Source organism: Pan troglodytes, chromosome 10 (genome assembly GCF_028858775.2).
Source record: "Pan troglodytes isolate AG18354 chromosome 10, NHGRI_mPanTro3-v2.0_pri, whole genome shotgun sequence".
NCBI classification, from domain to species: domain Eukaryota; kingdom Metazoa; phylum Chordata; class Mammalia; order Primates; family Hominidae; genus Pan; species Pan troglodytes.
Genome location: NC_072408.2, coordinates 56,247,662 through 56,263,743, shown reverse-complemented (window position 1 = coordinate 56,263,743; position 16,082 = coordinate 56,247,662). Strand labels below are relative to the sequence as shown.

The 16,082-nt window shown below is 34.4% G+C and overlaps 1 protein-coding gene across 4 annotated transcripts in view; it reads right to left on the bottom strand.

The window, feature by feature from the left end:
• Nucleotides 1–15,767, bottom strand: part of ABCD2 (ATP binding cassette subfamily D member 2) — a 71,461-nt gene extending 55,694 nt beyond the window's left edge. For 3 of the 4 annotated variants that reach the window (XM_063785774.1, XM_054664354.2, XM_009425598.5), the window contains exons 1-5: nucleotides 14,407–15,748; nucleotides 12,727–12,907; nucleotides 3,688–3,803; nucleotides 852–1,020; nucleotides 2–96 (exon numbers count right to left, since the gene is read on the bottom strand). In XM_063785774.1, the coding sequence (XP_063641844.1) occupies nucleotides 2–96; nucleotides 852–1,020; nucleotides 3,688–3,803; nucleotides 12,727–12,907; nucleotides 14,407–15,345 (1,500 nt within the window). In that variant the 5' untranslated portion in view covers nucleotides 15,346–15,748. Of the gene's footprint in view, nucleotide 1; nucleotides 97–851; nucleotides 1,021–3,687; nucleotides 3,804–12,726; nucleotides 12,908–14,406 lie in introns of all 4 variants that reach the window. The other variant, XM_001168647.8, reaches the window with a different exon arrangement.
• Between the last annotated feature and the right edge of the window lie 315 nt (nucleotides 15,768–16,082).

Genomic DNA, 16,082 nt, shown 5'->3' with positions numbered 1-16,082 from the left:
CTTTGAAGTTTAGCCTGGAAGCCACCACTTCTCCTGCTGGTGTAATTATGGGAACATTTTCACAAATAATTCCATGATCCACATCAATAACTTTTCCTGTAATTAAGAAAAAGTGTAAGATACAAACATTATCACGGGTTTCTGATTAAATAACTTAAATTATTATGCAGTATAACAAGTAATTTCAATTATAAAGATAATTCACAGTAATAAATCACAGAAACAAATGTAAATATAGATATCCAGACCTGAAGCAAAGTTTAATGTAATGCAAATTTGTACATATTGACACATCTACTTGAAAAATCTTTCTGAGAAACATTTTATAATAATTGAATGTCAACATCATTACAATAGCAAAGCTATACAATCTGAAATAACCCAGCCTTAATTTTTACTACTACTCTATTTCCCTAAATTAACATATCCTATAGAAAAAAAACCACAGTGCTGCAAAAAAGGGAAAGAAGACATAGAATAATGCAATTTTCAAAAATATGTAACCAAATTTAAGTTTAGAAACAGTATAATGAAGAACAACATGACATTAGCTCGAATTCTATTTGTTAGATGAATTTTAAAAGCAAACGATTCATTATGCCATATGTGCAGTTTCCAAAAATAATTTGGAAAATTGTGTCCTACATAAAAGTAGCATAACACTGTGTTTTTGTGGTAATGTTAGTCACCACCCCTCAAATTGCAATACTAATATTAGGGATTGCTGTTTAAATAATGTTGGTTATTTAAATGTTGGTACTTTGTAACTACTAAAAGCTACCTTCTTAAACTTTGGTTCTGTTGATAAACACTTAAATGTAGGAAAATATAAAAGCACTTGAGTTTAATACCTTTAATTGCCAATGTGTCACTGAGAGGTAATTCTACATTAGCTCCATTCTTGCTATGGCTTTCAGATTCTTGAATGACAGCAGTTCTCTTATAAATGCCTCTTTTTACTTCATCAAAGACCCAAAACATATTGTACACTCGAGCAGTGTAGCCTGCTAATTCAGTGACCTAAAAGCAACGCAGAGATATAAAATAGAGTTACTATATCCAAGACAATATTTTAAATAAATATGTAATCAGATAAGCTTCTTGACTTAATGTAAAAGATCATATTGCATTATACATGAGATATATATAATACATCTGAAAACTAAAACACATGACAGTACAAAAGAGCACTATAACACAATAATATGTTTGATTGAAATTATAAAACATAATATACAGATTTCAGAATATTAATGACACTTAAGGATCTTTCAGTCAAATTTCTGATTTGACCTCTGTTTACATGATGAAATTCATTTCCAATAAATTATAAATTTTGTGGAAAGCTTAAGGTCATTCAATGAAATTATAATCTTTTATTTTTGGTACCTTTTTCTATTTAAAATAGAAGATTTTAAGTAGGAGAAAAGTACCTTTTTGTCCTATTATGAAATGAATGTTTCCGAGCCAAATTGATTGTCAAAATTCCTCTATTTGGCAGGATACCAATATTGAGAGCAAGCTCAATGAAAAGCTTCAAATCCTTTTCAGTATAATTCCCCCAATCCAGCTTCTTTTGAAGCCAAACATGATTTATATGCCCAAAGAAAAACATTAAATATATATTTTTTTCTAGGTAAGATTATAAGATGAGCTAAATCTCTACTTTAGTCCACAAAGCTCAATGGAATAGTGCCTTGTTCCTATTCTCTCAGCTGTTCATTTTGGTTAACCTCCTGCTGTTTTTCTATTAAGAGAACACCTTGCTATCAGGGTACTCTGAAAGGTGACTCATTTCCTATCAAGAACATGTTTCTCAATGAAACAGAATGCACAAGAACTAAGGATAGTTCTTGCACAAGAATACACAAGAATAAGCAAGGTATCTCAGAAATAAATGTTTCTTAATAAATTGCGGAAAAATACAACTTCTGACATTTGTGTAAAATTTCTGTGTATGCAAAACATAAGCAGTAAATGAGTATGTATTATTATAAAAGCCTTCTGCAACACATCTCTACTGAGAGATCTGTAATTACACTGTTATTTCATTTCTATATGTTAATGTTATAGCTATTTAAATGATGATTTCTAATGTTATCTGGAAGAATGTCTTGAGTTGCCAAGTAGAGGAAAACAAATTTAAAGATCAACAAAATAGGGATTCAAGTGAAACCTGGGCAAATATAAATGTTTGGGTAGAAAAGAATTCCAAAACCACAAGTAGAGGTCAATTCAAGAAAGGCAGGAGGCAATGAGTCAGTGGACCAGGATGGAATGTGAAGACGGTAGGAAGTGTCTGACAAAAACTAAGAATGTGCCTGTAGACAAATTACTCTGGGGTACAAGACAGGGAATTTGTCTTAGAACCCTAACTCTACAAAGGAAACTTGGTCCCTCTGGTGCTAGCAGAGAAGGCATGGTGGGTGCTTTCATGTGCCGTCACAGCAGTACAAGAATTTTTAGAAGTGAACATTTTATGATTAAAAGTAAATTCAGGCAAAAATAAAGCAAAATGCAATCATTCGTTGAGTTGGAGACAGTTTAGAAAAACTAATTGTTATCATTTCTCTAACCTAGATAGCACAATATTTTAATGAGATAAATAAAATTTTGATTTGTCATTTAATTTTAAGTAATTTATTACATCAACAAATCTATCCCAAAGACTGTGTCTCCAGATTATCAAAATTACTATTTGAACTTTTTAAAAAAATTGAGTTGCTTGCTAGCCCTTTGTAACTCTTTTATATAGTTTATTCAAGGCTGACTTAATATGCAGCTAAATTTACAAAGATGCTTGAGAATTTATATTGATATGATAGCCATAAGACTAACTGGTAGTGAGAATAATTTTATGGGAACATTGTGTAATATCTGAATTAAATTAAGTAATTTTAACCTTGGCCCTGTGGTATCTGCAGGTCTTATTACTATTTTGTCAACAAATATTTATTAACCACATACAGTATTCCAAGTATGAAAATGGATATTAGAAATGTAAAGATGAGTAAGACAGTTCCTGCTTCAAGGAGCTGAGTGGTGTGATGCAGGCAATATACACAGTTATAATGTGGTAAAACATCAGACATACACTGAGATGGACACAAAACAGGATGACCCAAACTCTGCAGGAAGAATGCGGAATGGTAAGAAAGTATTACCCATTTAATGAAGGAAAGGTAAAAGTTTACGAGATATATAAGAAATGTTATTAGCTAACATTTATTGAGTGTTTAATATGTGCTGTTTTAAATTTTCTACATGTATCAACTCACAACAACCCCACAAGTCAGTGTTATCATTATCCCCATTTTATAGATGAAGAAACAGAGACACAGACGCTGTAGCGACCTTGACCCAAGGTCACATAATTTGTAAATTCATAAAATGAAAATTTAGGCACTCTGGCTCCAGAGTTCATACCTAAGGGTTTCTTTAAAATGTGAAAACAAAAATATCATACTATAGAGGGAAAAAGAGAGATAACAATTGATAGTATTATGAAACAAAGGATATTAGCAGCATTACACTTGTGAGTTGCTGCCCTTAATCTTGATTATACTCAGCAATTTTTGGCAGAGAAAAGATATGTTTCCAAAATACTAAGTATACTTGGCAATTGACATTTTGCTTGATTTTCATAAATTTTATTTTAATTGAATTGACAATAAGAAATGCAAGTACCTCTTTGTATGAAGACATAATCCTTTCAATAGCATCAGCTCCAGAGGCCAGTAAATTTCGAGCAGTGGTAAAGGCTTCTGTCCGTTCACTAACCATAACTTGCTTTTGGCCATCCTCTAGATATAAAAACAAATTACAAAACTTGAGTTTTTTTTTTTTTTAGTAACTTAATGTTTTATATTATACAAACTAAATTGTGGCTAAAACAACCACATATTAATTTTTCATTAGTAGTAGCAATTTTCTAGAAATATAATGAATCATTGAAAATTCAGTGTTTGGGCTGGGTGCAGTGGCTCATGCCTATAATCCCAGCACTTTGAGAGGCCTGGGCGGGCGGATCACTTGAGGTCAGGAATTTGAGACTAGCTTGGCCAGTATGGTGAAACCTTGTCGCTACTAAAATTACAAAAATAAGCCAGATGTGGTGGTGCGTGCTTGTAGTCCCAGCTCCTTGGGAGGCTGAGGCAGGAGGATCACTTGAACCTGGGAGGTGGAGGTTGCAGTGAACAGAGATCATGCCACTGGACTCCAGCCTTGGCCACAGAGTGAGACCTCTTCTCAAAAGAAGAAAGGAAAGGAAAAAAAGAAATGAAAAGAAGAGAGAGGAGAGGAGAGAAGAGAAATAAGTGTTTGTATCAGATTTTGTTTAAAGTTCCTCATGTTTTATTATTTTTCCAAAATGAGAGTTGGGACAAATAAATCAAAAGGAACTAAAACTATTTTCATTTAGCATTCTTTCAACCCTTTCCACTTGGACTCCCTGCCCTTAGGAGGGAGCAATAATGTACTACTGGGCGGCCGGGTGCGGTGGCTCATGCCTGTAGTCCTGGCACTCTGGGAGGCCAAGGCAGGCAGATCACTTGAGACCAGGAGTTTGAGACCAGCCTGGCCAACATGGTGAAACCCCATCTCTACCAAAAAAAACGAAAATTAGCTGGGCATGATGGCAGATTCCTGCAATCCCAGCTACTTGGGAGGCTGAGGCACAAGAATCGCTTGAACCCAGGAGGTGAAGGTTGCAGTGAGCGGAGATCACACCACTACACTCCAGCCTGGGTGACAGAGTGAGACCCTGCCTCAAATAAAATAAAATAAATAAAATAAAATAATAAAATATAAAATAAAATACCTACTGGGCAATAAAATAGTATTGATCTGGTAATTAAATATTAATACTACTAATAAACAAACATTTATGGTGTGGTTTCTTTAATAGAAATGCAAATTAGCTGATTCTCATAATCTAGCCTCTGTCTACCTTTCTCAACCATCCTTCACCCTACGCTCCAGCAGCACCCCATACGTGGCATACTCTGTTAATCCTCTGGCATTTGTATATGTGATTTCTCTGGACTTTAATATACTTTCCTTTCTTGCTTGCTTAACTTTTTCTCCTTCTTTAAGAGTTAACACTTTACTAAAGGTTTTGCTAAGAATCCTTGTCTCTTTCAGTGGACTATAATTTCTTTGAAGGTCAAGACTGTGTGTTTTATTCTTTATTCCTAGTATTCAGCACAGTGTCTAACACATAGTACTCCTTAATGCGCATTGAATGGCTGGATGAGTGGATGGATGGATGGATGAACATCCTAAATTACTGTCAATGGAGAATTATGGTTAAGAGTTAGGAATCAGACTAGGTTTGAATCTAGGTTTTATTCCTTATAAGCAAGTAGTAAGGTAAGTAGGGCAAGACACTTACCTCTCCACACCTATTTTCTCACCTGTAAAATGAGGTACATAACTATCTCAAACAGCCCTATCTTTTAGGGTTCTAAGGGTTATTGGTGAAAACCAAATAAAGCGTTAGTGCAATACATGGCCCACAGTAAGTGCTCTAAATATCAGCAGTTATTATTTTTTCTAGTTGTCGTTGCTATTATTGTATATCCACTCAATTTTAGTTTTAGTATTCAAAATTACATTCTCCAGGTTGTTACTTTAATCTTTTCATCAATTTGATTCTCCAGCTGGTCCTTCTATACATTATCTTCAAATTTCCAAACTAGATATTATAAGCTAAAGAGGAAAGTAGCAGTGATATAGATAGCCATAGGCCCATTTTGATATTTAGTTCACTCTAATTTATCTCAAAGGATTTCAGTGCAAATATATACTTTATGCCTTGCTGTAATTGCCAGATATTTTTACTCTTTTTGCACATAGACAGCTCAACTTATTTTGAAAGGGATACCTGCACAATATGAGGTAAAATTCACCCAGCATGTATTTACTAGACTCTTAGATGTGCAAGAAATTAGGCAAGATACGGGAAAAAATATGATTTTCAGATTTTTTTTCCTGAGAGAGCTTACAGCTTGGTAGAAGAGAGATGTCAAATTCCTAAACAATTATGTAGGGAAGCCTGGATGAGTTAATGCAAGGTGTTTGGAGAGGGCAAAAATTATTACTTGTTGCAAGAGACAGAAAATGCTTCATGGAGGAGTAGATTTTGAGAGACGTCTTGAAGATGGCATAAAATTTTAATAGATTAAAAGTACGGCATAAGCAATAGCACAGAGAAGGGACATGTCGAGTAATGCTAATTGAATGACAAACTGGTTAAGTTTACAGTATGGGCTGACGTCAAGCACTGATTTCATGGACTATCAGAATCACCATGAGTTCATGGAGATGTTTTACCATAGTCCAACGTGTCCTCTCCTAGCCTTACTGATAATCACTCCTCTAGAGAACTACTGTTAGTCCCCTTGAAGTTAATTAGTTAGTTTACCTAAAGAAGGAAAACAAAAAGGCTGATGAGCACTGGTATGAGGGAGAAGCAAAAGATGTGATTACATAAATAGACTGGGAACAGAATATAGATATTCTTAAAGACATGTAAATGTGTGATACAATTTAGATAGCCACAAAAGGGGTACCAAAATAGTAAATTCTTATATCAGTTAAAATGCTAAGAATAGTTTTGGCTCATAGAAAATCTGGCTGACAATCTAAAATAATTATGGAATTTTATGAATTTGGGTTAAAAGGGATTCAAATAGTAGTTTTCATCGACAGCTTCTGTTAAGAGGAAAAAACATTTGCACAGATGGACTGGCATTTCATATGGCATGATAATTTCTGTCTTGCTTTGGCAGATTAATGCTTATTGGGTCTTCTTCATGTTTTTAGCAATAAAATAATAAAAGCTTCCTCCAGATCAGATTTTATGTGGCTTTTTATTCTACTAGTTGTTCTTTGGCAGGTACTGTGAGAGCATTGCCAGTAGTATTTTGTCATGCACACAACAGCTAACTGCCTGACCTCTAAGACAGGGCCAGATTCCTTAGCGCCAGAGATATAAATCCATGACCTAAAATACTAAGCAGTTTTTATTCTAGGTCAATACATTCTTTTTGTCCTCACCGAATATTTTAGCTATTTTGTCAAAAGTTCCTCATTTAAGGATTTCATATTTAACACTATACCTGTTCATTTTACTGCTACTTTGGAGCTCTGATAGTAACGAGTACATATTGAAAATTGGTCACATGTCTTGTTATTTCACAGAAAAGATGGGGAAGAATTTTAAACTTAAGGTTATGCCTTATATATTTACCATAACCCTTGCAAATGTACATCACAAAGAGTGAAGCCTAATGTAAATTATGAACTTTGGTTAATAAGGAATAGATATTGGTTCATCAGTTGTAATGAAAGTTCCACACTAATACAAGATATAAGGCATAGGGGAAACTATGGGGGCAGAGGGTATTTAAGACCACTGTACCTTCTGATCAGTTTTTGTAAACCTAAAACTTACCTAAAGAAATAAGGTGTATTATTTTTAAAAAATAAAAAGTAAGTTTATTCTTTTACTTTTTTCAAGCTTATCATCTGAGTTTCTCTTCATTTATCTTTCTCTTTGTCATGACAAATCTTGACAAAATTTATAACCTGCGCCTATCCTCCACCATATATAAACATCATTCTAAGTGACTGAATATCTAAATGTGAAATGAAAAACCAAGGAAATTTCTAGAAGATAAAATAAGGAATAACTTTATTATGTTGAGTTAGGCAGATATTTCTTAAATAAGACATAAAACCACTAACCATAAAGAAAATTATTGGTGAATTAAACTATAGTAAAAGTATGAATTTCTATTAGACACCATTAGGAGAGTGAAAAGGCCAGATGTAGGGTGGGAAAATATATTTGAGATTAAATGTGTGTGTGTGTATGTGTATGCGTGTGTGTGTGGTGTGCATGTATATGATATATCCAACAAATGACTCATTACATAATACACAAAAGCTTTTACAAATCAATAAGAAAAAACTGATAAACCAATGTAAAAATGAGCAAAAGACTTACAGGCACATCATAACAAAGGCTATCCAAACGTCCAATGAGTAAATAAAAGTGCTTAACCTCAATAGTCATTAGAGAAATGCAAACTAAGACCACAGTGAAGTACCACTATACACTCATGAGAATGTCTAAAATGAAAAAGCCAGACAAAGATATGGAGGAAATAGAACCCTTACACATTGCTGTTGGGAATGTAAATTGAAAGAACTTTTTTTGGAAAACTGTTTTACAAAATCTGCTAAAGCTGAACCTATGCATAGCCTGTAATCTAGCAGTTTTACTTCTAGTTAAGTACTCACAGATATGTATATATATACACCAAAAGATCTGGACAAAAATGTTCTTAACAGCGCTATTACTAATACCCAGCAAACTGGATACAATCTAATGTCTGCTAACAACAGAATGGTTAAATAAAATGGTATAGTCATACAACGGGATGCTACATAGCAAAGTCAATAAATATACTATGGTTATACTCAGTAACACTGATGAAGCTCATAAGCATAATACTGAGTCAAAGAAGCTAGTCATAAAAGAGTATGTATTATATAATACTATTTATGAAATTTTCAAACTAGCAAATACTACTTGATAGTGAGGTCATTATACTTTGTGACAACTCATTAACTGGTACACTAATGATTATGCCCATATTGGCATATATGCTATACTTTAAACAATTATAGTCACTTTTATGCATACCTAATTAGAGTTTTAAAGTACGCCTTTGATATGTATTGATAATACTGCTATGTTCATTGGTCAAAAAGAGTACAATTATATCCAAATTGGCCCACAATATAAAATAACATTTCAACGATTTGGCATTGGAATATGAGACAATAATGCAGCAGAAGCTGAAGCTATGGTTATAATCTTATTGGCAGTACATTTTAGGAATAAAAGCATCACCCATGCTACTGGAGTGCATGCAGTGCCTTTCAGTTACTCCTGATATCCTGCTTCACACTCACAGATCACAAACATGTTGACATTACTGGCAGTGCTAGTAGCTTAGACACTCTTTTTTCCTGCCTGTTAGGTGTCTGTGATAAGATATTGACAGAGTAACCTCATAGCTTTCACTGGCCTCCTTGCCCAGAACAGCTTTTGATATCAAGAGAAGAAAGGCAGCCTACTAATGTTAAAGAATTGAGGTTGTGGACCTCAGGTAACTATTTTCTTCACATAATTTCAGTCATTCTCTTAATACTAAGTAAAGAAAGGGGTGATAGTCTTTAAAAATAATATAATAGAAACTCTACATAACTAACACTTCAATGCCTCTTTGCCAACCATTTGGTCCCATGGTTACGCTGCCTCAAACTTACCCATGTTCCTTATAGAATAAGTTCCAATGTAGCTAATATGGTGGCAGCATGATGCAGTAGAAAAAAGCAGTGCATCTGGAGTTATATAACGCCCTCCATCCTTAGAGCTTCCGCTAACTAACTGTGTGACTTTAGGCAAAGCTGGGGCTCTAGACCAGATGGCCTTTAAGCTCCTCTTTTGATGTGAAAATGCCATGTTGTATATGTGATTTTATTATGTGAATTTGAATACAAACATAATCCTGTCTTTACCATAAGATTTCACTTAAAGTTTTAGGTGGATAGTACAGCAAATCTGCAATAGAATTATTTTTCCTTTCCCTTCCAACAAAAATTATGCGGGTTCTTCCTTTCTCCATTTTCACCTCTGAATTCCTAATCACTTTTGAACGTGCTCCTTTAAGCTACAGCAGTGATCATGTTAGCAAACATCTATTGAATATCTGTGAGCCAGGCCTTGTTCTAAGTTTCACATATCTGATCTTATTTAATGCTTGTAACAACGCTGCTATCATTTCTCTCATTTTGGAAATGTGGAAATTGAAGGACAAAAGGTTACATGATTTGCCCAGGGTCACAGTCTAGAAAGCAAAGAAGCCAGCATATGATCCAGAATATCTGACTCAGGAGCCACAGGGTAAGAATATGATAAATATTAACAATTGCTTCTACCTAGGTTCTTACTTAGCCAAGGACTGTTTCAAAACACATTAAGTATGTTACATGTAACTTCGTAAAAATTTTGAAAGATGTGTATAATTATCTCTATAGTTAAGATAGGAAAACTGATGTACATAAAGTGTATGTAACTTTCCCAGGAAAGGACAACTATCAAATAGCAGAGCCAACATTTGAACAGCAGCCTTCTTTTTTCTTCATTTTATCCTTTTCCCCCCTCTACTTCACATTTTCCCCTTGCCATTTCTTTCTGACTCACCTATTTTTCTACCTTTTTTTTTTGCCTTAAAATATATAAAGCATCATGCACTTTACCTCTAACATAAGGGACAACTAAAGGCATAAGTGTAAACTATGACTGAAGATTAGATTAGAATACATGGTATGTAATTCCAAGAACTAAAACCTTAAAGATATACTATTATCTTAAAAAAATTCTTTTGGCTAAGTAAAGTCACTCGGTATTTTCATGTGTTAAGTCTTTGTATGACAAATATATTTAGTAAATACATACATATACCTGCAAACATTACAAGCACAGATAGTAACCCTTGATATTACAGATTTTGAAGAACATTCTCAATTAATAGTCTGTCATATGAATTCATTTTTCTGTCTATGAAATTCTTACATTACTTTTCTCTATATAAAAATTTTCTTTTGAAAGAAGCTTTAAGAAATACTTTGTTTCACTTGCCTCAATGTGGTTATTATATTTCAATCTAAAATTTTAATGTTTCTTTAATTTAATATGGTATTTTCAGGATTTGTGGGATTTATTTTTAAATATATTATTACATCTTGTTAAATAAGCTTGTTAGATTCTTTGTATACATTGTTTACTTCTTACTGGTCTCTGTGGGGTTAATTTGTCACCATTTAATAGCTGTATTTTTGCTGCTCTATGTTGAATACTCCAGGGTTTTTTAATAACACCAGTGTGTCCAAGCACTGACTAACAAAACTACATCATAATCTTGTCTATAGAGTTGTCTCTAATATACATTATATATTAAACTTTTTAAATGAGTATTGTTATTTTAAGAAATGACTTTTTAAGTGAATATCTGATAATTTTGACTTTTTTTGGTAAAACTAATATTAACACCATAGATTTTAAAGTGTCATTCTCGCTAATACTCTTTTGAAAAAGTAATTTTATTTCATTATGAAAGGATTATGTCTAAAATACTATTACTAACAATACCTTTTTCAATATAAACTTTTTAAAATTAAATTCTTTTTAGTAAATTTTGAAACATAAAACCAGATAAAATTCAATTTTCTCAGTGGTCTACAAATACTGTCTATTACACAGTTCAGCTGTGAAGTATAATTGATATATGTATAGCACTTGCCACAAAGAAAGGCTGACAAATACTAACTTACTGAAATGAACATATTTATGTTAAGAATAACTCAACTTTGACAAGTGTTTTTGTAAGGACTGGTTAAAACATTGAAGCACTGTTTCAAAACATTAAGGCATATTATAATTATTGTTTTTATTAGATCACTTCAAACAAATAACTATTCATCCTTAATTCTGTACAAAATAACTATAAAACAGTGCAGATTCTGTAACAATATTCTTAGTTTTCTAGGTAATAATTGTCACCTTTTATTTTCTAGGTAATAATTGTCACCATATATCAAGTATAACATGCTCTGTACTTCATAAACATTATTCAGTTAAATCCTCACAACAATTCTCTGAAGTAGCCTTTCTGGTTCTCATTTTACAAATGAGGAAACTAAGGTATAGAGAGTTTAATCAACTCTAATTAAACAGACTAAGAGGATACACGTAGGAAGAGGGGGAACCAAAAGTTGAACAAAACTCTGTTTCACTACAAAGCCTATGCTTCTGGCCAATTTTAGTCCAGTGATTTTTAAGGAGGGATGTCTTATTTTAGGAAAAGAGTAGAAAATACTTCTTCAGTTAATTCTTCTCTGTTCCAACCAATTAAGATCCAAGCTCCCATCCAAGGATGATACAACATTTTAACATTGTCTTTTCTTCCTTGCCCTTATCTTTCTTTGTTATTCCAAAGAATAAAAACTGTTATTAAAAACTGTTGAGACAGTGGTAGGATAGAATTAGCCAGCTGCAGCTTGACAACCACCATTCCTACAAAACCACCAAATCATGCTGCATAAGAGGTTATCTGTATTATTCACAAGTAGAGGAGCCCTTATTCCATGGCACTTAAGCATTCTCTGAAGCAATATTCCTGCTTGCCCATTGTAGTCAATGGACTTTTCAAATCGCAAAGCAGGGCAAATTCAGTTGTAGAATATTTATAGACTAAATGTATGGGATGTATAGAACTAATGTTTATAACACATGAGGAAAGCTTGTGTTATACTCTTTCTGAGGGTACTAACTTGTTCTGAGGTTAAGTGTAAACTAAAGAATCATCCTATATTAGGCAATATAATTAAAATTGCTCAAGGTCAACTCCCAGAAACACTGCATCAGAGATCTCTGAAATAGCTCAGAACTGGGAACGTCTTTGAACCACTGTCTCCTTATTTCATACTGCTGGTTTTATCACTGGATGCTGTAAAGTCTGCCATTTTTTCGGACCATTGTTAACTAGAATATGACTATGTACACAGTTTAGCTCACATAAAACTAGCAATGACAACTTCAAAAGAAATAATGTTAAAAATATATTTGAGATTAAGCATAAATGTCATTACCACCATCTGCAAAGCCAGTTGCAGTGATAATAGGTATAGCCACCATAATTAGTCCACTGCTGCTCCAAACATACTTCATCAGGAACTGTTCTATCATGATGTACCACAAACGTTTGGATAAAATGAGGTTCATCTGATCTGCTAAAGCTTTGTAACTTTTCTGAAGTTGTTTCATTTCTACCTATAGAGAGGAAAAAGAGTTGAGGACTTTTTTTAAAGATATATACATATTCTTCTTTTTTTTTTTTTTAGTATGGCATTATCTATGCATCTTAACCAATAAATGCAGATTAATACCAGTATTAGTTATTATTTAGTTTTGGTCACATGTGTATTATTTTTAAAAGTTTATGCTACTCAGTGGACATAATGTTAGGTACAAAATACATATAAGTAATTTATAGTTATGATATTTAAATTTTATGTATGAGATGTTAAAATTAAATGATATTATATGAGACATGAATAAACAATTATTAGAGCTTTGTCCTTGTTGATTACACCAAAAATATCTGAAAATGGACACATGACATATATATGTATAGACTCCACTTTTGAACTGACTCAATTTGTTGGATTTTGTCTTTTATGCAAGAAGTCTAAGCACACTATAATTTATATCATTGAATTCAATAGTTCAAGAAGAATCACAAATCAATATGATATAATACAATATATGAGGTCAATTTTCAAGTGGGAGTAGGATTCCTAAATTTACTTTAAACATTATTTTTCAGGTTGCTACTGCTATTAAAGACACTGATAATTACAGATGCTTTAAAAATTAAATAATTCTGCTTGGTGATTGACATGCCATCTTCAACAGTAGAATACTTTATTTTATTCACCAAGTCATTTAAATTAAGATTGCATTGCCTTCAAAATTTCTGTCATTTCATATTCTGAAGTTACCTTCATGCACTGTGAGTATGTATAATTGGGCTAATTGTTTTAGGGATCTGCTTAATGTTGAAAATCTTTAATAATTAAAAACATTCTGAAACTCCTTTTGTACTCCTCATTTCTTCTCTAATCTCAGCTTTTTTTTTTCAAAGCTAGACAAAATTTCATTTCACCTCCTCTTTTCATTTTGTTAAAATACAGTGCTGAACATGAACTAAGAGTAGTAGAAATGCCATTTTGTGAGACACTCCTACGCTTCTTGGGAATGGGGATGCTCCATATTGATCAGACATGCAAAATTGTTAAAAATGTCTTCTATAAGAAACCCTGGCTTTTCCCCCCTCTTGGACAACAAAGGAACCACAAAGAATATCATTCTAAATTTTCCATTTCAGTGGAAATATGTTTAGTCTTAGTTTCTAAATATATATTTTCTTCTGGTAGGTGCTTTAGGACGACCTACCAAGTTGGGATTTAAGTTTTAAGAAAATGCGTTAGAAATAATTCTGAGCATATTTGAGTAACTGAGGCTAAGTAGACTTAGTGTTGCAAATTTTATTCTTCTGAAACTTTAGAAAAGTTTGCACCCTATAATTCTTTAACTGGTTACAGTTAAAAGGGGTAATGAAGCATATATTTTAATTCATGTTTAGATGTCAGAGGAATCTAAGACACTAAAGAAGTGGGTCCATCGACAGGACAACAGATGGTATCTGGCACTGCAGTGGCAACTTGAACAGTTTCACATTTCACCCATCACCTTAATTTCTATCTTACCTTATGTCCTCTGTAAAAGGCAATTTCTTCTACATTGGCTATAATTCTCGAGTGCACATACCGCAAATAGCCTTTTCTATGTGCTTCCTCTGCCACCAGTTTGCCAAATTTGGGAGAACAGGCTTTTAACACTTTAGCAGTGGCATATACCACAAGTCCTGCTAGTAGGGTGGGCCCAATTGGGCTTGCTCCTCTGGATGTAGCAGTTTGAATGAGTGTATAGGAGGTCAGCATTACATCTAAAATAGGTTTGGTCAGATTGGAATACAAGTGAGCCACAGATTGGGAGAACATCATAATATCCTCCGTAAGAGATTGGTCAGGGTTTGCCAGCCTCCCATCCATATTGATCACTTTATAATAAGTCTGATTTGTAAAATAGGTTTCATAGGCGTGGTCTACTAGGCGAGTTCTGAAGGCCAAAGCCAATTTGCATTCCAGGTACCTTATTGCACTGTTGACGAAGGTAGCAGGGATGGCAATCATAAGCCACTTGATTAATTTGATGATGAAAGTCCGAGGCTTCTTTTCCACAATGCTTTTCACGATTTTTCCATCCAGACCAGCCACATAGATAGAAAGAAAGGTTCTTGAGATTAGAGCCACTGAGTGCAGGCAGAGCCACCCTGTTTCAGTGGTCACAAGTTTTGGAAACAAAATTTTCCGAAGTTCTAGTAGCTGTTTGAAGAAATCTGCATTCACTCCAGGCGAAGGTTTTTCACAAATGGTCTCGGTGCAATGCAGTATTTCTGTGTTCTCTGCAGCAGGGTAAGCTGCTTCTTTTTTCTTCCCGTGGCCAGATTGCTTTAAACGCTTGCCAATGATGGGATAGAGGGTTTTCAGAGCATATGCCGCAGCCACCAGGCAGGCAGCCCTCTTAGCAGCACTCGATCTGGTCCATTTCACTCGATCAGCTGCTGCATTTAGCATATGTGTCATTTTCCCAGTTACCCAAACCGGCTTCCAAAAGAATTCGTTTTAAAAGATCATGCTTCACAGAAATCCCCAGCAAATGTTTCAGAAAGTCCTACAGCGTCCCATAGTCTGCAGCGTTTCTCTTCCACTGTTGTGTTTTTAATTTTGTTCTGCTGTGACAGATGCAGCAGAGCTCACACTCCGCTGCATCTACCGGGAATGATTCTCTCAGAAGCCCAAGCTGCACCAAGCTCCTCCCTCCCAGGGCCCTCATTGGCTGTGAGGGCGGTGGGACCTTGGAATCCTCGCAGCTTCCCTTTGAACCTTGAAAATGAGGAGAGAGCAAAGCGAATTACATCCTTCCTTAAACAGGAGTTCAGAGAGTTAAAATGTCTATTTTTGGAGAGGTCGAATCAGGCCATCTGCTGGCGAACAAAACCGGCTCTAGCTACTGAGCATGCTCAGTGTCACTTAGAAACCCACAGAAGTTTCAGAATATACATCACTTCGGTAAGATTTCAGTAGATACCGCAAACAGAAGAGCAAGCAGAAAGGGAGATTTCCAAGCGAACAAAACCGGCCCTAGCTACTGAGCATGCTCAATGTCACTTAGAAACCCGCAGAAGTTTCAGAATATACATCACTTCGGTAAGATTTCAGCAGCTACCGCAAACAGAAGAGCAAGCAGAAAGGGAGATTTGCAAGAGTTTTAATGAGACAAGGAGGGAGAAGGAACCACGAAAATGAGGGAGGAGGGACAA